The sequence below is a fragment of the Oncorhynchus nerka genome, linkage group LG14, assembly GCF_034236695.1.
Source record: "Oncorhynchus nerka isolate Pitt River linkage group LG14, Oner_Uvic_2.0, whole genome shotgun sequence".
In the NCBI taxonomy this organism is placed as follows: domain Eukaryota; kingdom Metazoa; phylum Chordata; class Actinopteri; order Salmoniformes; family Salmonidae; genus Oncorhynchus; species Oncorhynchus nerka.
In genome coordinates this window covers 50,628,391-50,651,176 of record NC_088409.1, presented here as the reverse complement: position 1 = coordinate 50,651,176, position 22,786 = coordinate 50,628,391, and the positions used below count along the sequence as shown (strand labels likewise).

The 22,786-nt window shown below is 40.9% G+C and overlaps 1 protein-coding gene and 1 long non-coding RNA gene across 2 annotated transcripts; one reads left to right on the top strand and one right to left on the bottom strand.

Annotated features, from left to right (window-relative positions):
- The first annotated feature begins 841 nt into the window (after positions 1–841).
- Positions 842–7,671, top strand: LOC115142100 (PR domain zinc finger protein 13-like). Its single transcript, XM_029681570.2, has 4 exons — positions 842–1,675; positions 3,105–3,236; positions 3,332–3,452; positions 5,451–7,671. The coding sequence occupies exons 1-4, from the start codon at positions 1,502–1,504 to the stop codon at positions 6,917–6,919; spliced, it is 1,896 nt and encodes a 631-aa protein (XP_029537430.1). The 5' UTR covers positions 842–1,501; the 3' UTR covers positions 6,920–7,671.
- A 5,705-nt stretch (positions 7,672–13,376) lies between these two features.
- Positions 13,377–17,910, bottom strand: LOC115142099 (uncharacterized). The gene is made up of 4 exons (XR_003865461.2): positions 17,739–17,910; positions 16,354–16,422; positions 16,087–16,231; positions 13,377–15,994 (listed from the first exon to the last, which is right to left on the bottom strand). It is a non-coding gene; the product is annotated as an uncharacterized LOC115142099 (long non-coding RNA).
- Positions 17,911–22,786: the final 4,876 nt, after the last annotated feature.

Sequence of the window (22,786 nt, the reverse complement as noted above, 5' to 3'; positions counted from 1 at the left end):
TATCTTGCCCTCTGTTGAGACTTCCACGACAGATGATCAAGGGATCAATCGCAGTTTTAAAACCTGCGGTGAAAAAGCGACTGGAGGTTTATTTAACTTTTTTTGAGATCACATAACTTGACTTTGTGATATTAAGTAGGCCTAACAATAATAGGCCTATAAATGTCGTATATGGAATTTAGACTGTACAAAATACTGAGTAGGCCTATACTCAGCCTAATATACTAATAATATACTCATAATATAGGCATGCCTATTGTAGCTTATAAGTAGAACTAGTGAAGTTTTCCCACGTAAAACAATGAAAGTTCATTCAGAGGATTTGAGCATCCAATAGCCAGTAAATCTACTACAAATAGTAGCCTAAGAAAAACACAGCATAAATAAATGGTTTATTGCCTAATGTATTGATTCGTATTTGAATGTATCAATACAAAGAAAAGAAAATGGAAGTTTATAACAAACATATACATTATGATATAATAATGTAAAATACAAAATATGCTCTTAAAATATCAGGGCTCACTTGAAAAAGAGATACCAGTCTCAACGTAATTTCCCTGCTAAAATAAAGGATGAATAAAAAAAACTTTAAAAAACATCTTAAAATAAGATTGATTTGAAATAAATAATTGGATGAAATTTAAATGATCAAACTCAAAAATGTGGCCACTTAAAGTTAAAGTTATGAAGGTCTGTGTCGTGCCATGTCACATCTAAATTAAAACGTCTGGAGTGAATTCGTGACAAGAAAACCCACAAGTGTGAAATGATAAGATGGTGGTTATTTTGAAAGCTGTTGCTATTTTTCTGGTGGTTCTGGTACCTGCCCGATCTCAACCCGGCACACGCCGGGAGTCAATAGAAGTTAACAAGTCTTCCAAGCATTCCTGCTCCTTTTGTTAAACTAGGGACACACAATGCAGCCAAACGGAGATAATAAAGTGCTTTGAAGTATATAAACCCAAAATAACGCAGCCAAGTAGATTTAAAGTAGTGACTGATTTCCAAAAACGGGTTTGTAAAGGAACAATAAAAAGGGGAGAATTTATGGAGAAATTATACAGTGGATTTGTCAGTTAAAATATCGGAGCTGTCTGGGGTACAAAGCCACATGCTGAGGATTAATGGTAGCTCCAGACCTTTGATTCTGCACTCTTTTTTCTTTGCCCTTGACAAATTGGATTTTGGGGATGGGAAGGTCGCCTGGCCCATTGTCTGATGGCGGTTTTGCAGCAATTCATTATGTGCAAAAGGGTGAGGGAAAGTCTCCATGTGACCATCTCGGCCCGTTTTCTCCCCACAGCTGCCGAAAGAGGCAAACTCTCTCACACCGCGCGCATACTGCTCGCCCTTGCGCGTTAATGTGTGGAGGGGGTACCTTGCTGCTCCATTAGAAAAGCCGGATCACATACGCCACCGCATCACTTTGCGGGCGGAGATTGGCCTGTCCTCATCTCTCTGACTCCTTCTTGTCTCAATCAGTCACTGCGTGGTCTTCATGGTTCTCAAACCACTGAACGCAGAGCCAGCCATGCAAGCAACTCGGGCATCCACTATCAGTGTGTTTGCAGACTGCAGCATCCCGGCCGGCCTGCGGATAGGACCGGTGCAGGGTATCTTCAAACTAGGGAAATACGTTACTGATCGCAAAGAGGTGGTAACCAAGAAAAAGGTAAGCACAGTTTTATTATGGCATGACATAGGATTTATTCCTTTTTGTAGGATGATTTTTGCAGGCTTCAGAATTGAATTACAAACTAACGGGGGAAAAAATGTTATTCTCCTATTTTAATGACAAGTCATTCCATTATCATCATTATCACCTTTAGGCCTATATTACTCATATTATTATTTATGTATAAGACTGATATGAATAATGGATGCATTTCGAAAACATTATTTTCTTTATATAGGACCTACATTTAATTATCAGGGCAGGTAAAGGGGACACAGTGATCTTTTTTTTAAAAACATTTTTGAACCAGACCTGTCATAGTTCATTGGGCCTTCGGTTATTAATTGGTTCGTGCTGTCAGGTTGGAAATAATTGAGTAATATTAGTGGGACGACTTGTCACTCTGTGCCTTTACTTAACCGCCCTAATAGGGCGACCTGGGGTGCTATGTGAGATTTCATTTCCTCGCCCACTTTAAATTTCACAGGCTAGTAGGCAAGTTATTCAAATGACCAATTTAATTTTAATGCACTCCGGCCATGGAAAGATGCTACATCATAGAACACAGCCTCGAGTTATAAAATAACAACATGAATAAGAAATACTCAAATATAGCCTATAGAAATGTATTGAACATATAAAATAACATTATTGAAACATATCGTTATTAATACAATATGGAACTATCAGAAATGGCTGCTATTTCTGTTTTAATGTAATGTTTTTTCATTGATTTAACATAATTGTTTTATACAGGCTAATTGTTTATTGGTGAATTTATGGTCCTTAACAAACCAATAGATAAGTACCCTACATTATAACTGCATTTTAAGATAGGAAAAGGCCTACACCCTGCTGTCGTAGTTTGTGATTGATGCGGCTAAATGCATCGCCCTGGGCTTCATGTGATGCATCAGGTGCAATCTCCGTGTCAAATGTCACGCTTCATTCATTAATTTGCTTGAACAGTTTAGAAACCCTTTGACACTTCTCAAATTCATTTCCCATATCAACTCAATTATGTGTCATTCTCCCTGGTAAATTATCACCGCTGGTTAACATCGCGGATAAAGACGCATTAAACGCATTGGCACACCTCAAGGTAAGCCTGTCATTTAGCCATTGGTCATAATTACAATCATATTTACAAACAATTAATTCAATATTTAATAAACCAATATTTCTAAAACGAAATCCTTGAATATGTACATGTGCTAAGCCTATACGAAAAGAAACCAAGTTTGTTTAGTGCTCCAATTGCAGTCAAGCGTGACGTCGCAATGTCAAATATGCAACTCTGTTTATGATTTATTCATAAACTATTATAAACTGCGGCTGCCGGACTTTTAGTGAGCTGTGATTTTATCGCATGTTAGGCCTTATTAGCATAATTTCTAACGTTGAACCATCCATGTTGTGGATCTAGATTCGGCTGCTGAGGGGGGAAATCGTGGATGAATCAGGTTGCCATGTGCCAGACTGGATTGGGTGTATCCGGGCAGCCAGAAACAGTCAAGAACAGAACTTGGAGGCTGTCTCAGATCTACCTGGTGGGCAGGTCAGTACTGTGTTTAATTTAAAATGCATAAAGCTCAAGTCATTTGATTTAAAAAAAAACTCAAGCTGAAACAGTTAGTTGCCCTTTTACGTTAGATTTTCTATCGTGTGCTGACGGAGATCCCAGCAGGCGAGGAGCTGAGTGTGTGGTACTCCAACACTCTGGCCCAGTGGTACGACATCCCTACCACTGCCACTCCAACACACGACGAGAAAGGTAAGAAAACTGTAGAATGACTCTGTAATATAACCATACAAAACGATTAGAAAAGTAGCCAAAAATAGATCATGGATATTTGTTTGCAGGCTGGTTCAACACGCTTATGCACGATCGAAATCCACATATATCATTATGTGGTATTGTCCAAACAAAAGTTTGAATAGAAATGGATTAGGCTACAGTATAGGCCTGATGAGGCTGCTTACTGGCATTGACATTTTGTGAGTTCCATCATTGCACAGTTAAGTGACTGTCCAAACCTTGGCGTCCAACTAGAAAAATCCATTTCTGTGGAAGGGTTGTAAGTCCTATATTTTCACGGTCGACAAACGTGCACCCCCAGAGCATTCATTTCGATTTCGGGGTCATTTGATGGGTTTATATACATTACAAGTTAAATGGTCTTGACAGAATTTCATGTTGAACAATTCAATAATAAAATGTAAATGTGTAAAACAGCCAGCAATAGGCCTAACCATCACCTATTAGGCTTCGTTGTGCTAGTGTAATAAACAGAAAATAACAATAATAATAATACCCCCCCCAAAAAAAAAATAATAATCTGGATATTCAAACAGTGGCATCGATGCCATGGCTTTTATAGGCTTGTCAAATTAAAGCCTAATCATATGATCACCAGCAAAATAATCCGGTTTTAATCAGATTACACCTAACGGATACCGCCTACTCAGGAAAATACAATAACTGTGTTTAGATTCAATTATAATGCCTAGACTATATTAGAGTAGCTGCTGCTTATTCAACAGCTAATTGGGATTCTAATAAAATACCAAATACCAATACCGATCTATTACTGCACTCTTAGAAAAAAAAGGGTTCTGGATAGAACGAAAAAGGGTTCTATGGTTGTTGCATTTATGGTACCCCTTAAGGGATTCTATATAGAACCTTTAGGGGTGCCAATAATGAACCCTATTCGGTTCTATCTATAATATGTTTGTGTGTGTAATTACTCTGTCTGAGAAAAATTAGGCATGAGAAATGGAGGGCCTGACAATCATTTTCAAGATATAGCCTACCAAAATTATATTCGACTGTTAAACTAATTACAGTGGCAGGCACACGGAAGAAACCCGCAATTTAAAAACAGGGATAGGCGTGTTTGAACAACTTCAAAGCAGACGATAGTAATTCATGGGGGACAGAGGTTAACAAATGTCATCGCCTCATTAATATTCATGTATTCAAAAGAAAATTAATTCAAAAAAGGTACTTTACGGTAAATTAGCTGGCTACATAAGGCATTGTTATCTAATGAATGCTAACTTTTATGTGGGATGTATATTGCCCTGATTTGCGGCGAAGCACTTTCTGCTGCTCTCTGGCCAATACACCGTGCGCTCCTTGACATACGCGTCCTATTATTTGGCGTTAACAGATGGGCCAGCCTTATTGTCTATGGCGATTCGCGATTTCAAGCAACAGCTGCTGTCACTTCTACGGGAAAGAGCACAGAGAAAGTCCCCCTATCCAACGTATTGGTTTCGGAGCGACAGATTGGACGGGGCGTTTGCTCTTTTGATGGCGATGATAAACAACAGCCCTATAAGGATTACAAAATCATTACATCTATATAATTGACCTCCTATTGTTCAACTTGTGTCATTGCTCACTTTGATGAGGTGGATAGGGTTAATATACTCTGCCGCCTATTCAAAACCCGAATTGGAAACGTGTAGATTCATCTCAATGGATTTATCCAAAATATTTAAATAGGAAACGGAAAAGATTTGCATGTGGCACAAAATAACAGTACAGTTTGAGGTTACTCTAATAGGCCACTGGGAGCGTCTGCAGATGGAACATCAGTCATAAAGCACCCAATAATAGGCTTCTACTCTCACAAAGAAATAGATAGAAATGTGTAGTAACACAAATGTTCAAGATTGAACGTGCTTTATTGACAGAAGTGGGGAGAATAACGAATATCGAGACCCATCGATATTAACATCATGTCTCTCTGCTTCTCTACAGGTGAAGAACGCTACATTTGCTGGTACTGCTGGAGAATATTTAAATATCCCAACACACTCAAGGCCCACGTCCATTTCCACTGCGCTTTGAGCAACGGGCGGGGCTTTGTGAACAGCGAGCAGGCCAGGAGCACAGACAGCTTCAGCAGGTCACCCAAATCCGGGGACATTCCCAACACATCGGCCTCGCCCAGGAACGGCCACAACACCTCCATCTCAGACTCTGTCAGACGGACCGTGTCTTCCTCACCCTTCCTCAACAAAGCGGGGGTAGCAAAGAAACCCAGCTCTGAGGAGCAGGACAGAGCACTTGACATGAGCGTTACCTCGGCCAGAAACCACGGACATCTCATGGGCCTTGGCGCAACGTCTTCAATGTTGAGCAACATGGGGTTCCACCCAGGCGTGCGCTCTGCATTCAAGCCCATGGGCCAATCCAAGGTCCCCGCGGCTGACGTCTACAGAGAGGAAACTAATGGGAAGCATAATGGACTAGGCTTCAGCAAACTCCTGGGGAACATGAAATCGACGCGAGCCTTGAATGAACCTTTAACCGGAAGCCATCCCTCCAAGTGCGTCCATCCATTAGATTCCACATCTCCCGTGGTCCCGTGCGCAAACGCCATCAGGGGTTTTCCGTTAATACCTCATTTCGATGAGACATCGGCTTTCAAGCACGTGGAGAGCCGGATGCACTCTGGACTGTCCCCCTCGCGTTACTCTCAGATGTCCTCTGGATTCCAAATTGAGAGGTTTTCTCTGCCTCAGTTCGATGGCGTCAAGCCATATAATGGAGATTGCAATATCCCCCTCATGCCATTCACCGTGTACAATGGCGAGCTGCTTTATAGTTCACCCTACTACCCACTGAAATTCCATTTTAGCAATCTCCTAAAATACCCGGAGTCTATGTCCTACTTTGGCGCACCTGCACTCAACCAAGACCTGGGTTCAATAACCAACATTGACAGGGAGATAGCCATGCACACTCAACAGTTGTCTGAAATAGCCGTCGAAAAGAACCGAGTCAGGCTCGACTCTATGCCCACTGCTAACACAGGCTCAGGGAAGCCCAAAAAGGGACACTTATGTCTTTACTGTGGTAAACTGTACTCTCGGAAATACGGACTCAAGATCCACATGAGAACTCACACAGGGTACAAACCACTGAAGTGCAAAGTTTGTTTTCGGCCCTTCGGTGACCCCAGCAACCTGAATAAGCACATCCGTCTGCACGCGGAGGGGAACACCCCGTACAGGTGCGAGTTCTGTGGCAAGGTACTGGTGCGCCGGAGGGATTTGGAGCGTCATGTCAAATCAAGGCACCCTGGACAAACAATAAAAAAAGCCGAGGACAAAACCGAGGGCATATTCGAGGATCAAGAGCAAAAGAGCGACAATGACAGCGACGTAGATGTATGCTTCACCGATGATCAGAGCGACCAAGAATCCAGTAAAATAGATGATTAATTGAGATTTTGACACAAATAGGGGCTATGGCAAAGACGGCACAATGTTTTGTGAAATGGTTACAGGTTACCTGTACAGATTTCCGTGTAATTTATGTTTCCCCCAAGGAACGAAAGTTATTTATGTATGTTTTAAAGCTATTGAAAATGTAAATGTTTTTTATTTTAAAAAATCAGATTAGGACTAGACAAGTTTCAAATGACAGCCTTTTATTTTACAACAATGTCTATTCGTTTCAGATGGAACAAAGTATAGGCAGTATGATTTCAGAATTGTATAATATCACAGCTGATGATAATGCATTTCTTTTTTATATGCTAATTGGTAGCCAATATGTTCCCCAAATAGAGGTCGGCTGCACTTTAAAACAGTTATGAACAATTCATTATCAAGCCATGTAGGTCAAGTGTTTAAACACGGAATATCACACTTACTGATATTTTTTTTATTCATTTGAAGTACAATAACTTAAATGTTGCACTTTCTTGCGAGGGCATTTCATTGTTTTAGGACAAAGTTGAGAAGGACAGCAAATATTTATAGCAGTTAGTACCAATCCATTATTTAAGGATCTTGTTTATAGTAGAAAATAACATCTGATTTAAAAAGCATAATGTACAAATGTAAGAATATGATATTTCACTGTTCAGTGAAAAAGTGTTGTACGTTTGTTCATAAGTGATATTGTATATTGACAATATTTCCCTCTTGTTCACTGAGTTGTTCCTTTTTAATAAATGTAATTTAAAACTTTGAAATTGTTTGTAACTTGCTTGATTCAAATATATAGTCTACTCTAAAGCCTACTTGTTTATTAGGCTAACTAATGCACATAAACACAATTCCCCTCACTTTTAACTGCCATGGTTAGTGCACTAATTAATCATTTCCACTTGTAGGCCTACATTGTAGACAGAGTTATCATCAGGATGTTAGTCACTATATTTCCTGTTCTTGTTTTTCAAATGGGGTGACCTCTGAATTCCTCTGAGGACGCAATCGCACCCAGACGAAACGCTTGGCTGTGCGTATTACAGTAAACCTGCAATACATCTCACCACTGTAGGGCATGGTGTAGCCAGTAAGGAGAATGATTGGCTCGCCGACGAGCGGTGGGGCGTGTATAAGTAGGCCTACTGGGTTCTTACATTTGTAAATACAATATTATATTTGGTTAAAGAGGTTATCATCATCATCATCATCATCGTTATCATCAAAATGGTTTTCAACCAATTGTCTGATCCAACAAGTAAGAGATTCAACAAAATCCATGTTAAATAAAACAAATAAAAACATGTGGGGTCTGCAACAAGTAGGCTTCTAGATACATACTGGATACATTTCATTCAAATTTAAATAAAACAATCGGAATTTAATTAGGAAAATAAATAAACATGGTCCGTGAATGTGTGCTGTGTGCTGAAATGCCTGCCTGGAAATGAAATGAAATCAACCTCAATCTTGATAGAGAGCTAAACTTTCGACAACATGCACTATTCACGAAATAATGTCAACTTTTCGTTATAGAGATAACGAACAGTTTTAACCGTGCAGTGAAAATGGTTCCTTCCTACATTGTGCGTAAAAGTGAATTGTCGGAACATGTCTTGTTCCATGGAAAGAGCAGATATAATCTTAAAATATCAGGAGGTCAGATTTATGGCCTGTTGTAAAAAGGAACATTTAAAAGGGAAAAATACGTTTATTTGGGTAAAAGGTGAGATCCAGAAAAGGTTTAGAACAAAAATATTGATGCATTGAGGCGCAGATATAGTTCTAAAATAGTATAAAGTTAATAACACGCATAAAAAAAATCTATAAAACAAACCCCTCTTATTTGGTTTTCCCAGTTTGAAACAAAAACCTATCAGACGTTTTAACGACTCCCGCTGTCTACCGTTTCTTTGCTAAAGGGCTCTGGGTCTCGTTTCCTAGTTGCAATGTAATGTAAGCATTATGATGATCGTACCAGATTAATAACTATTTACAGCCAACTTTTTAAGCCTTTCCCAAACAAACATGCAGAGAGAAGGTTCGCCAAGTGCTTCGCTAGACCATGTGTCGATACTGATAGAATCGAAAAAATAGCAGCGCTGTTCTCAAATTAGCTTTCTCCATTGAAACCTTAACATTATAATTATTCCACAATACTGACGACGGATCAGCTCATAGAGAGATATTACCACCTATGGCTGCAAATAGGCTATTGAGGTGCTTATCATTATGTCATATCTGGTGTAGGCCTAATCCTCCTGTCTTATCTGGTGTCCTGTGTTATTTTAGGTATGCTCCCTCTAAATCTCCCATCTCTCTCTCTCTCTCCCCCCTCCCAGAGGACCTTTACCATGCCTCAGGACTACCTGGCTTGATGACTCCTGGCTGTGCTAGAAGGGTGCAATTGCTGCCAGCTATTCAGGGCGTTTCTGCATGTGGGCATTCCTGCATCTACAGGAATGTATGGTTCTATTGGTCTAGCTAGGACAGGTGGGGGCACTCCTGTACAGTAGGTGGCGTTAATGAACAATAATGTTGGATGCCAGCCACTGATAAACCCCACAGAAGGTGGTGATCATGGTAGCTAGCTAGCTTTACACCGGTAGACAGTGTCCTTTGTCTCTGCCTGTCGGAACTGTTTTCCCGCAGTTCTGTTAACGATGGCAAGGGCAGGTTTTCAGCAGGAGAGAGTGAAGGACATTGTGCTAACTTAGTCAGCTTGTCTGATACACAGTAGGCACAGGGTGTCCCTAACTAGCAAGCTGGCTAGTTATCTAACACACAATTTCACCCTAGCCTCCCACCTGCTGTGCAAGTGGGAGTTGGAGGTGACCGGTAGACATTGTTCTTCACCAACCCGCCTGTCAGGCACTGTTTTCTCCAGCACACAGCAGGCGGGGACGCCACGGTGTCGATAACAACTCTAGCTAGCCAGCTAGCACATGGTGTCGCTCCAGCCTCCTGTGCTAGCGGGAGGCGGGGGCGACCGGAAGACAGTGTCCTTTCCCCCCCCCCCCAGGGAAGAGGTGTTCCTGCAGATGTCCCTGCAGATGGAGGAATTTCCACATGCAGTAACGCCCCGAATTGCAGGCTGAATTTGCACACTATTGGGTCGTGCTGCTGATCCAGTTTCTGCGGTTCTGCCTGTGGTTATGAAACCCTGATCTGTTCACCGAACATGCTACATTGTTGTGCTGCTGATCCAGTTTCTGCTGTTCTGCCTGCAGTTATGGAACCCTGATCTGGTCACTGGTCGTGCTACCATGTCCCGGACTCGCTGCTTGACGACAAATACAACGTTGCCAAAGTACTTGCAATGATGCACCCAATTTGTGATTTAGTGCATTATTATTGGGTATGCATAATCAGCCACCTCAATATTTGCAGCCATAGGTGGTTGTATCTCTTTAGGAGCTGATCCCTTGTCACTATTGTGGAATAATTATAATACTAAGGTAAGATATGAGTGATGGCCAATCCGAGAGCGGCATTGCTTTTCTTTTGATCCTATCAGTATCGACACATGGTCTAACGAAGTTCTTAGCAAAGGTTCTCTCTACATGCTTGTTTGGGAAACACTCTTAAAAATTTGGCTCATAAATAATGATGCAACTGGTACGATTATCGTAATGCTTTATGTTCCATCACAACTGGGAAATGAGGCCCTGAGCTATACTGAAGGTAATTATGACGAGGCTCTCTGCTGGTTCCGTTTCTCTGTCATGGATGACGTTTGACTGCCGAATGAGTGCGAGCCTGTGGGAGGAAGCGAATGAATACGAAGTACATTAAGACCGCTCAGATGTCAGCGGCCCTCTCCTGAAGATGAACCACTGCGACCTGTATGCTCTAGTCGGCTGGCCCTCGCTACATATTTGTCGGCAGACCCACTGGCTCCAGGTCATCTATAAGTCTATGCTAGGTAAAGCTCTGCCTTTTCTCAGCTCACTGGTCACGATAACAACACCCACCTGTACCACGCGCTCCAGCAGGTATATCTCACTGGTCATCCCCAAAGAAAACACCTACTTTGGCCACCTTTCCTTCCAGTTCTCTGCTGCCAATGACTGGAACGAATTGCAAAAATTGCTGAAGATGGAGACTTATATTTCCCTCAATAACTTTAAACATCAGCTATCGGAGCAGCTAACCGATCGCTGCAGCTGTACATAGCACATCTGTAAATAGCACACCCAATCTACCTACCTCATCCCCATATTGTTTTTATTTACTTTTATGCTCTTTTGCACACCAGTATTTCTACTTGTACATCACCATCCATCGGCTCATCTATCACGCCAGTGTTAATTTGCTAAATTGTAATTACTTCGCTACTATGGCCTATGTATTGCCTTACCTCCTCACGCCATTTGCACACACTGTATATAGACTTTCTTTTTTTCCCTATTGCGTTTAATTAAAAAAAAATGTTTACCTTTATTTAACCAGGCAAGTCAGTTAAGAACACATTCTTATTTTCAATGACGGCCTGGGAACAGTGGGCTAACTGCCTGTTCAGGGGCAGAACGACAGATTTGTACCTTGTCAGCTCGGGGGTTTGAACTCGCAACCTTCCGGTTACCCTGCCGCGTTATTCACTATCCATTGTTTATTCCATGTGTAACTCTGTGTTGTTGTTTGTGTCGCACTGCTTTGCTCTATCTTGGCCAGGTCGTAGGTGTAAATGTGAAAAAAAATATTTTAAAAAGATTGGCACCAAAATAATTGAACAGGGCCTCGTTTCCCAAGCCTTGGTGGCTGGTGATGGGAAACCGAGGCTTTCTGAAGCCTTTGGGGATTCCACCAATTGTTCCTGAAAACCGGTTCATTACTCTGAGCTTTTAACACAATGCAAATTAGTGATATCCGCTGGTCAGCAACGAAAAGCAGGGTTTGATGTTCATATAGACGTTTATTGCACAATATATCATATATCCGTGTCGCAGTGGTTAGTCGCCTATTTTCTGTTAGCTACTGTTACAGGTTCGCACCTTCAATCGTGCTTCCCTTTTTTTGAAGTGAAAAATGTTGTTTTTTTGCTGTCAGAAATTGTGAATCTATGACATTATTTAGGATAGAAGCTTATACTTTACTAAATAAAACAAATTGTTTGAACAACAATGTGCATAAAGTGTGTTGTCTCTATTTTCAAAATAAAATGCCGTCGGCAGGATTCAACCCCATTCACTGTGGTCTGAGAGTGAACTTGTCCCTGTCCCCAACTCTACCTGCTAAGCTACCAAACAGGTGACACTATATGAAAAAATCCTAAATACATTGTAAATACGGTGTCAAGTAGAGGTCGGCATTTAAAAGCAGCTTAGAATTGAAGAAAGCACCAGAACCATGGCGAAATCAGTGGGATCTCACATTTTACTACACGAAGTTTGAAAAACCACGTGATCAAACGAAGAGAAGACCATTCTCTTGCCTACCCCTTTTTGGATTAATAAACATTGTAAAACTCCAACTATCTGCCTCCTGTGTCTGCATTTGGGTCTCACCTTGTGCCTTGATAGAATGGGACATGTAGCGGCTCTGTGCAAAGGATAGAAAATATGTGTCAAGTGTGGATGGGAACATGATTATGGCGAATATGGGAACAATGTCAGGGTTAAATGTTGTAATTTGGGGGGGAACACAGTGCAGCATTTGGTAGATGCCAGGTGCAGAAAGAGGCAAGAGAAAATAAACTCACTCATATGGTCTCTTATGCAGAGGCCGCAAAATAGATTGGTGGAACTATTAGGCAGAATGATGGAGATAATAGGGTTACTACTGGAATAAGTAGACCTACTGTAGAAAATTTTGCTTATGTTGGTCCAGACACAGATAGAAGACCTGCTCAGAAATATTGCTCTCACAAATGTGTTGTTTCAGAGGACATCTTAAAAGTTAATCAGATTGACTTTATAGCCTTCATTGGAAAGGTTACCAATCTGATTGTGTTTGTGGAAGGAAGAACTGCCAAGTTGAAGTTCATTGTGGAAGCAACAACAGAGTATTTAGGAGTAACAGATATTACTGTCGCCATGATTGTTGATATGTTGACTCCTAACAATACTAATGATGGAATGTCTCAGTATGATGATAATTAGTTATGGTTTTTGTTATCCTTCAGTGGAATGCCAGAAGCCTTATTGCTAACGGTCAGGAGTTTAAGAATACTAGAACTCCTGAACGTTTAAGTATCAAACCTGATGTGATATGTGTTCAAGAAACATGGTAGATCAACTGGACAGGGTGGTGGGTGTGCTACGTTCATAAGGGAAGGTCTTGTATATCGTAATATACCTTTCAAATCTGAATATCAATGTGTGATGGTGGAAATCTACAGTGCAGGTAGGAATATTAAGTTACAACATTTTTACAGGCCTTGTCATCAACTATCTGTAGCAATATTTGATTAAATATCAGTGGAATTGGGCTCTTGAGAGATATGGTGCGGAGACATTAATGCACACAGTAGTTTATTGGGAAGCAAACATACAGATACTAATGGTACTATTGTGGAAGATATGATGGAAGCATTAGTATGTCTTAACAATGGATGTTTTACAAGAGTTAATGTTGTTAGAGGTTACATCCTGCCTGGACTGGCTTCTATAACTCTATTGCATCTACTGTATGTGTGTATGGAAAGAATGATTCTACTGTTGGAAGTGATCATTTATAGATTTCGTATACCATGACCTTTGATAATACTATTCCAGATAGAGTACCATTCAGAAGATGGGGCTTTCATGAAGCAGACTTGGAAAAGTTTGGTGTTCATTGCTTAAAGTCTGTTGGACAAGTTGTCTTTAGAGAGGCCGGTTGATGTATGTGCTGCCTCTGTGACCTCTCTGATTTTGAGTGCTGCAAATATGTACCAGTGAGTGAAGTGGGTGAGAAAAGGAAGGTGGCGCCTTGATGGACTGAAGAGTGCACTGCGGCTATTCGAGAAAGAAATAGGGATTACAGAGTGTTGCGTCGGAATATGACTCCTGAGAATCTACTTGATTTCCAAAGAAAGAGAGCTTTAGTACGCACAGTCAATAATGTACAATAAATGCATGGAGACAGTTCTGCTCTACAATAGGCAGGGGTACTGAGCTGGGGGATGTAGGGTCTATGTTGAAGAAGATGACTGGAAGAAGGAAGTCCACTCGAATTCCTGTTTTGATTGTGGGTCAAACAACTGATAAAGAAAAAGCTGACTTGTTGGGGAAAACATTTGCTAGGGTACATAGTGGTGTTACTTTGAGTGAAGTATATAAGCAATGCAGGTGTGAGATTTGAAATGCTCGTGTTAATGTGTATAAGGGATACTGTTAACTTTTCTTTGGATGCTATTTTTACCATACATGAGATGCGTTCAGCCTTAATAGGCTGTGGATACACAGCCCCAGGTCATGATCAGTTGTGCTATGCATCATTTAAGCATCTACCTGATGAGATCATACATGTTCTCCTGGGATTATTTAATGCGATTTAGAGTGAGGGGGTTATACCTTCTGGTTGGAAACGTGCTGTAATATTACCTTTTGTAAAGCCTGGCAAGGACTCTTCATGTGCTGATAGTTATAGACCAATAGCACTGACCTCTAACTTTTCCAATCCGGTATATATAGTGCATTTGGAAAGTATTCAGACCGCTTTACTTTTTGCACATTTTATTACATTACAGCCTTATTCTAAAATATATTACATTCATGTTTTTCCTTATCAATCTACACACAATGCACCATAATGACAAAGCAAAAACAGGAAAAACCCTGTTTCCATTGATCATCTTTGAGATGTTTCTAGAACTTGATTGGAGTCCACCTATGGTAAATTCAATTGATTGGACATGATTTGGAAAGGCACACATCGGTGGAGAAGGACTTTGGTCAGGGAGGTGACCAAGAACCCGATGGTCACTCTGACAGAGCTCCAGAGTTCCTCTTTGGAGATGAGATAACAATCAGGGCTTTATGGTACAGTGGCCAGAAGGAAGCCAATCCTCAGTAAAAGGCACATGACAGCCCACTTGAGTTTGCCAAAAGGAACCTAATGGACTCTCAGACATGAGAAACAAGATTCTCCGGTCTGATTAAACCAAGATTTAACTCTTTGGCCTGATAGCCAAACGTTGCGCTCACCACCTGGCCAATTCCATCCATACGGTGAAGCACGGTGGTGGCTGTGGGGATGTTTTTCAGCAGCAGAGACTGGGAGACTAGTCAGGATCGAGGGCAAGAAGAACGGAGGAAAGTACAGCGAGACCTTGATGAAAACCTGCTCAGGATCTCAGACTGGGACAAAGGTTCACCTTCCAACTGAACAACAACCCACACAGCTAAGATAATGCTTGAGTAGTTTTGGGACAAGACTCTGAATGTAATTGAGTGACCCAGCCAGAGCCTGGACATGAACTTGATTTAACATTTCTGGAGAGACCTGAAAATAGCTGTGCAGCGACGCTCACCATCCAACCTGACAGAGTTTGAGAGGATCTGCAGAGAAGAATGGGAGAAACTCCCCAAATACAGGTGTGCCAAGCTTGTAGCGTCATACCCAAGAAGACAGCTGTAATCGCTGCCAAAGGTGTTGCAACAAAGTACTGAGTAAAGGGTCTAAATACTTATGTAAATGTGATATTTCCTTTTTTTTTGTACATTTACAAAAATGTCTAAAAACCTGTTTTGATAAGAGAAAAAACTATTTAATACATTTTAGAATAAGGCTGTAGCATAATAAAATGTGGAAAAAGTTAAGGGGTCTGAATACTTTAAGGATATGAATTGGTGAATCAACATCTGGTGAATTAACATCTGTATGCGTCTTAATAGTGGAGGCAGGTGAGATGCCTTTGGATATATGGCGTAAAAAAAATCATTAGCTTATTGGGTTAGGTTGAAAGGCTGTGAGGTTGAGCATCCCACTGCTACAGTTCTAGATGACTGTTGGGAATACTAATAGACAAGGCAGTGGTTTTGGTTGGACAGTTGGAAAGCTTGCTGATGAGAGTGGTTTGAAGGAGTTAGAGGTTGGCCCTTCTGTGATGATAGGGAATGTTCCTCCATGCTTACTCCCAGATCTTGTTCTTGATCTAACCTTGATAGTGAAAAGGAAATATTGGTCAGATGTCAGTGATATAGGTAAACTGGTTGACAATTACATTGGGTGAAGTTTGTATGCTTTTTTACCACTTTCACAGATGGATCCAAGGACCCAGATAGTGGGCGCACAGAATCAGGTGTTTACGTTTCTGAATTTGATGTGAAGATATGTAGAAGACTAACAGATGAACTGCCAGTATACTCAGTTGAACTGATGGCGATAGTAGTTGCCCTAAAGTGGGTGGAGGACGTACAACCTGTTATAATTATAACAACCTGTTAGAATCTGAGCAATTATAATATGCTTAGATTCTGTCTGTATTGAATCTGGTAAATCTAACAGGAGTGACCTACTATTGGAGGTATTCATGTTATTATGGAGAATTGAGAGAATGTGTGTAGTAATGAGATTTCCAGCACATTCTGTTGTGGAAGGGAATAAAATTATAGACCAGTTAGCCAAAAGAGCTTTGAAATTAGATACAATTGATATTAATGTTTCACTGGGTAAAGGTGAGGCCAAATGTAAGATTAGAGCCATTTTGATAGATGTGTTGCAGAAGAGATGGGACTCTGAGCCAAAGGGCTGTCATAGATATGCCCTCAAAATATATTTTTATTTAACTTGGCAATTCTGTAAAGAACAAATTCTTATTTTACAATGACGGCATTCCCCGGCCAAACCCTCCCCTAACCCGGATGATGCTGGGCCAATTGTCAGGTGCCATATGGGACTCCCGATCACAGCCGGTTGCAATACAGCCCGGGATCGAACCAGGGTCTGTAGTGACTCCTCTAGCACTGAGATGCAGTGCCTTAGACCACTGTGCCACCAGAAGCCTTAAAAGAAATGTCTGTGGACCAAGATTCAAAGGTCAGATTAGGAAGGAAGAGGTGGTGTTTGCTCGATTGCGCTTAGGACATTGTACATTGAACTCTTCATTACATCTGGTTGGCAAGCATGTGAATGGTTCTTGACTGGTATGATATGGTTAATGAAATGTTGGAGCATGTGTTATATTGTTTTTAGTATGTTCAAGAGAGGGAAAGATTGAAGTTTAGGGTCATTGAGGTTGGGGGGTTTGGAAGGTATTTGGGGAATGGGGGAGGTTCTATTAGAAGTTGGTAGGGCTCTTTTTTATTTTCTTAGAAGTACTGAGTTAGGTAGGAGGATTTGACCACACACTCCAGCACGGTAGGTGATGGAATGCACCTTTAACATTGGTTTGCGGACAGCCATTATGTCATAGAAGAAGTTACTTTGAAACGAGCATGGTACGTTGTGTTGGGTCAAGCTCAAATCAAACGAAAACTGTATTTTACACACATTAACACACTGGAATTAGAATGAACAGTAGTGAATGAGAGAGAAGAGGGGCCGTGGCCTCTCGAGTGTCGCAGTGGTCTAAGGCACTGCATCTCAGTGCTTGAGGCGTCACTACATACCCGGGTTCAATCCCAGGCTGTGTCATTCCCGACCGATTTTTTATTTAAACAGAGAGGCCGTGAGAGTCAATAGTGCCAACAGCATCATAGCTGTAAAATTAGAAGGCAAGTCTATTTTTCTCACTTCTACGCAAAGCAATGCTGGTGAACTTAGCAGATAAATTCCCAGAAAATAGACTGTTTATACATTAAGTCTGGAATTGTGAAATGTATAGTTAAAATGTGTCTATTTAGTGTTGGTAATAATAATACTGCCAGTGCCAATAATACATATTTGAAAACAATAACATTACCTTGATTTGATTTCGATCACAGACATATAGCCTAGGCAGGCTATGGCTGGGAAACTCAAAGAACTCAGATTTCAAGAGAGAATATTGTTATGCAGTAAAGAAAATACTAGCTAAATGATTTATAAAGTGCTCAGGTGTATTAGCTACAACTGTCCTTGGTGAGCTAACGTAACAACTGTTTAGAGCAGGCAGGTATGGTGGCTCCAGTAGGACATATAAGGAGAGTTAAAGAGGAACACACAACAATAATTAAGGGCAGTGTATGTGAATTGTTCTCTGCTCTCGCATGCACATTTTGATGCAATTGACGTCTCTCCATGTGATTTGTGCTTCCATGTTGCGTCTTAGTGCTATTCTTAGCATTACGATTATCGTTAGAACCTTCTTACGATGTATTTTTAGTAGCTGAGGTGTTTCAACAGCCTTCGTTAGAAACATGGCTCGAGCGACTGCGTTTAAAAATCTACGAAACGGCCAATGTGGCATCTATGCTGAAAAAAAACGCCAAATCCAACAGTTTCATGAGCTGAAATAAAAGATCCCAGAAACGTTCCATACACAAAAAAGCTAATTTCTTTAAAATGTTGTGCACAAAATGTGTTTACATCCATGTTATTTAGCATCTCTCCTTTGCCAAGATAATCCATCCACTTGACAGGTGTGGCATATCAAGAAGCTGATTAAACAGCATGATCATTACACAGGTGGACCTTGTGATCTGGACAATAAAGGGCCACTGCAAAATGTGCATTTTTGTCACACAACACAATGCCACAGATGTCTCAAGTTTTGAGGGAGTGTGCATTTGGTATGCTGACTACAGGAATGTCCACCAGTGCTGTTGCCAGATAATTGAATGTTCATTTCTCTACCATAAGCCACATCTGACGCCATTTTAGAGAATTTGGCAGTACGTCCAACTGGCCTCACAACCACAGACCACATGTAACCACGCCAGCCTAGGACCTTCACCTGCGGGATCGTTTGAGACCAGCCACCCGGACAGCTGATAAAACTGTGTTTGCACAACCAAATCATTTCTGCACAAGCTGTCAGAAACCGTCTCTGGGAAGCTCATCTGCGCCCTCAACAAGATCTTGACCTGACTGTATTTCGCCATCGTAACCAACTTCAGTGGACAAATGCTCACCTTTGATGGTCACTGGCACACCGAAGAAGTGTGCTCTTCATGGATGAATCCGGTTTCAACTGTACCAGGCAGACGACAGTGTGTATGGTGTCGTGTGGGTGAGCGGTTTGCTGATGTTGTGATACCGTGACGACATCCCGAGGACCATTGTCGTGCCATTCATCCGCTGCCATCACCTCATGTTTCAGCATGATAATGCATAGCCCCATGTCGCAAGGATCTGTACATAATTCATGGAAGCTAAAAATGTCCCAGTTCTTCCATGGCCTGCATAACACCAGACATGTCACCCATTGAGCATATTTGGATTGCTCTGGATCGACGTGTATGACAGCGTTTTCCAGTTCCCGCCAATATCCAGCAACTTTGACAGCCTTTGAAGAGGAGTGGGACAACATTCCACAGGCCACAATCAACAGCCTGATCAACTCTATACGAAGGAGATGTGTCGTACTGCTTGAGGCAAATGGTGGTCACACCAGATACTGACTAGATTTCTGATCCACGCCCCTACATGTTTTTTTTAAAGGTATCTGTGACCAACAGATGCATATCTGTATTCCCAGTCATGTGAAATACATAGATTAGGGCCTAATTTATTTATTTAAATTGACTGATTTCCTTATATGAACTGTAACTCAGTAAAATCTTTGAAATTGTTGCATGTTGCGTTTATGTTTTTGTTCAGTGTACATGAGTCAGAAACAGTTATTCTAGTGTCAAAATGTACTACAAAGTTTAAATAGGATAAAATCAGTTGTGTCTAAAAACAGAGTTTGGAACGTCTGTGTGTCACAATTGGTTAATGAAGGTTGGGTTTTGATTTGACAATGTTCACTTGCCCACTAACATGGGGTAAATAGCTGTGGTGATTGCTCTCGATCCAATAGCATAGACAATGAGACAGACCTGCCCAGCAGCTCCGACTTTGTTTACACAAGACAACACGTCACACATTTCTTTACTTGAGAAATTGCACCAAGCACCTTAGATGTAAAACTGAGCAACTAAACATCCTCGGCAAAAGTGCCAAAATGAATTAGAGATTTCTTGAGTTAGATTCATTCTGGGGGTTTTGAGAAAGTGAAATAGGCTTCTCATGGTGAACAAACATCATTGACCAAACACAGAATTGGTCAGGCAACACACCTCTGAGACTGAAATCTTGTTTTTCTAACGAGCAACAGAAAAATTCACGTGCCAATATGCATGTTCAGTGGATCTTTAAAAACCTTCTCAACCTTATGAAAACACATCAACCAGACCTGCATACCTAGCCTAAACATCTTGATTCTGTTTAGCAGAAATCTTCTGTGAATAAAGTTATGCGGATTGGCAAAAACCATCTAACGATTCACTTTGGCTGCTTTACGAGATGTCTGGATCACCCAGGTTGTCATCACTCATAGATGTGCTAAGATTTTTAAGAGTAACGTTGCTCACGAAGGCTCTGGGGAAAAAAGATTGGCTACTAAAGATACATTTTAAGATGGTTCTAACAATGATCTTAACCCTACGAAGGCTCTGGGAAACGAAGCCCAGTGCGGTGTCTGACGGTTGTCTACTGAATCTGGCATATTGCCTGCAATCACAAAACTGGAGATAAAATAAGAAGATGATGGCCATTCAGACTAGAGGCAATTTACAGTATGCACCATTATTGTCCATTTTGACTTGGTCTTAGTCATGATATTGTGTGCTCTGTTTTTTTTACATCCCTCCTCTTGCATATACTGCAGTTGAATTGCAGTCTTTACAAAGCAATAACCTACTCACAAAACATATATGTCATAGAAATTTGACTATAGGCAAATTGTACTATTTTACTGGAAATCTAACATTTTTGAAATATTTAGCCTGGAAATCTAAGACTTTCAATTCCTTTAGTGGTTTTCTCGAAGTCATTTGTCATCTCACTTACTCATCTCAGCGCATTATGTATAGAAAAGGACTGGCGTGGTTTTGACGTGGCCTGCTGACTGATTCTCAGTTTGAACAACCTGGCTCTGTCTGTCGGTCTCTGGCTGGCCTGGCACACAAACACAGTGTCTTTAGTCTCCTTCAGTCCTCTGTTGTTACCAGTCACATTTAGCAGGTTGTCATGGCAGTGACATGTGAAAGACTTGGGCTTACACCATAAGCCATGGCCATTCTATTTCTATGGCAACATCTTCAATATCTTTCTAGTGGTGGTTTCAAATGACTGTGATCGACGGTGTTTGCTTTTTGTAGGTGGAGTGCTTATTTTTCTGTCTGCGTGTGCATATGCATGTGTTGCATTCCAGTATTATATAGGGCATCGGTGTGCTTTTCTTTGTTTATGAGTGTTTGCCTGTGCACACCTGATCTCTTTGTGTGCCTGTGAGGTGGTGCATGTTGGAGAGTGCCTCTGTATCTATTTCCATTCCTGTTTATTCATATGCAAACATGCTCTCTGTACACTGGTAAGCTCGCCTTTTGTTCTATAGCTGTGCTATATATTCTGGTATAAATGTTTCACTGGGTTCACAATACGGTATGTTTTCCCATCTTTCTCTGTGCTGTGGGCCACATCGGTCTGGAATGAGGCTAGAGACCATATTCACCCTCCCAGTCCAACACCCTGCTAACACCCACCCCCTCCCACCAGCGTTCTAATCGATTAGTGTCGTTCATTAGTGAGGACACTAGAACGAGTTTCATTGAGAGAATTTGACACTCGGCCCTGGAACTACAGCCAAAATCCAAATCCATGTGGCTGTCCATTCCTACCAACCAAACAACTAGACCACCATCGAATCTGAAAAACATGGCCCTGTAAAACCAGTCAGAGAAAATTCTATGTTTCAGACTTTTTTAAAGGCTGGTACGTACATAGGAATATAATGACCTTGGTAGGCACAATTGGAAAAACTCTCGGAGAAAGATGTGCATTCGATCAATGCCATGTCTTCAGTTCATCCGAGGAAGACATATTGTCATGAAGGAGGAGAATGGAGAAAGAGGAGAAGTGCAGGTACAGAAAAGAAGACCCACTCAGGTGGTACCATGGGAAAACACTGAGGGCTAACAGTTCATACTGTGAATAGGAGAACCGTGTATATAGGATGAAATAGTACGGGTCGTAGGTGTTATCCACACAGGAAGATACAGAATATAAATAGCACTTCACGGTCCCACAGGGCTTATGCAGCCATAAAAAAAAACTATTACTCATTTGTTGCTGATAGAACAAGAGCACTTGGTGGACTATCTTCAGAATTTTTAGTGAAAGGCTAAAATGCTTGATCAAACTTAAGACCCTTTAATATCAGTTATTTGAAGGTATTTAACAATTTTACTAGAAATCAAGTGTTCCAAAGCATTAAAAAAAATGTCTCTCTCTCTCTCTCTCTCTCTCTCTCTCTCTCTCTCTCTCTCTCTATATATATATATATATATATATATATATATATATATATGCTTTATAGGACATTAATAAACTCTTCATAAGCATTGCATAAATGCTTCACAAATGTGTGTGTTTGACAGGCAACTCTCCTCCCTTATCAGAGACTGATCTCTCTCATTGAATCCACTATACAACCACCACCGATACACTTGCAAGCATCAGTGCTTATATCTATTATCAACAGTTGAAAAAATCTTGGTTATGTTGAAAATCTCTTGTTCACCCACTAAGTCTGTCAAAAATAAGTTGATTAAATTCTCTCAATTTGCTTACTCCTGGAGTCACACAAACCAGGCACACAAAATGGCCACGCACAACACAGTCAACATATTTTTTTGATAATTAAATCTGATAAGGATAATTACAAAGAAAACTAACAGGCCAAACAGACCGAAATTAATTAATTGCAATTTTAATTTGTGAAGCAACCTTGAGCTTAGAGTGAGACAAAGTTCAGGTGAATCAAAA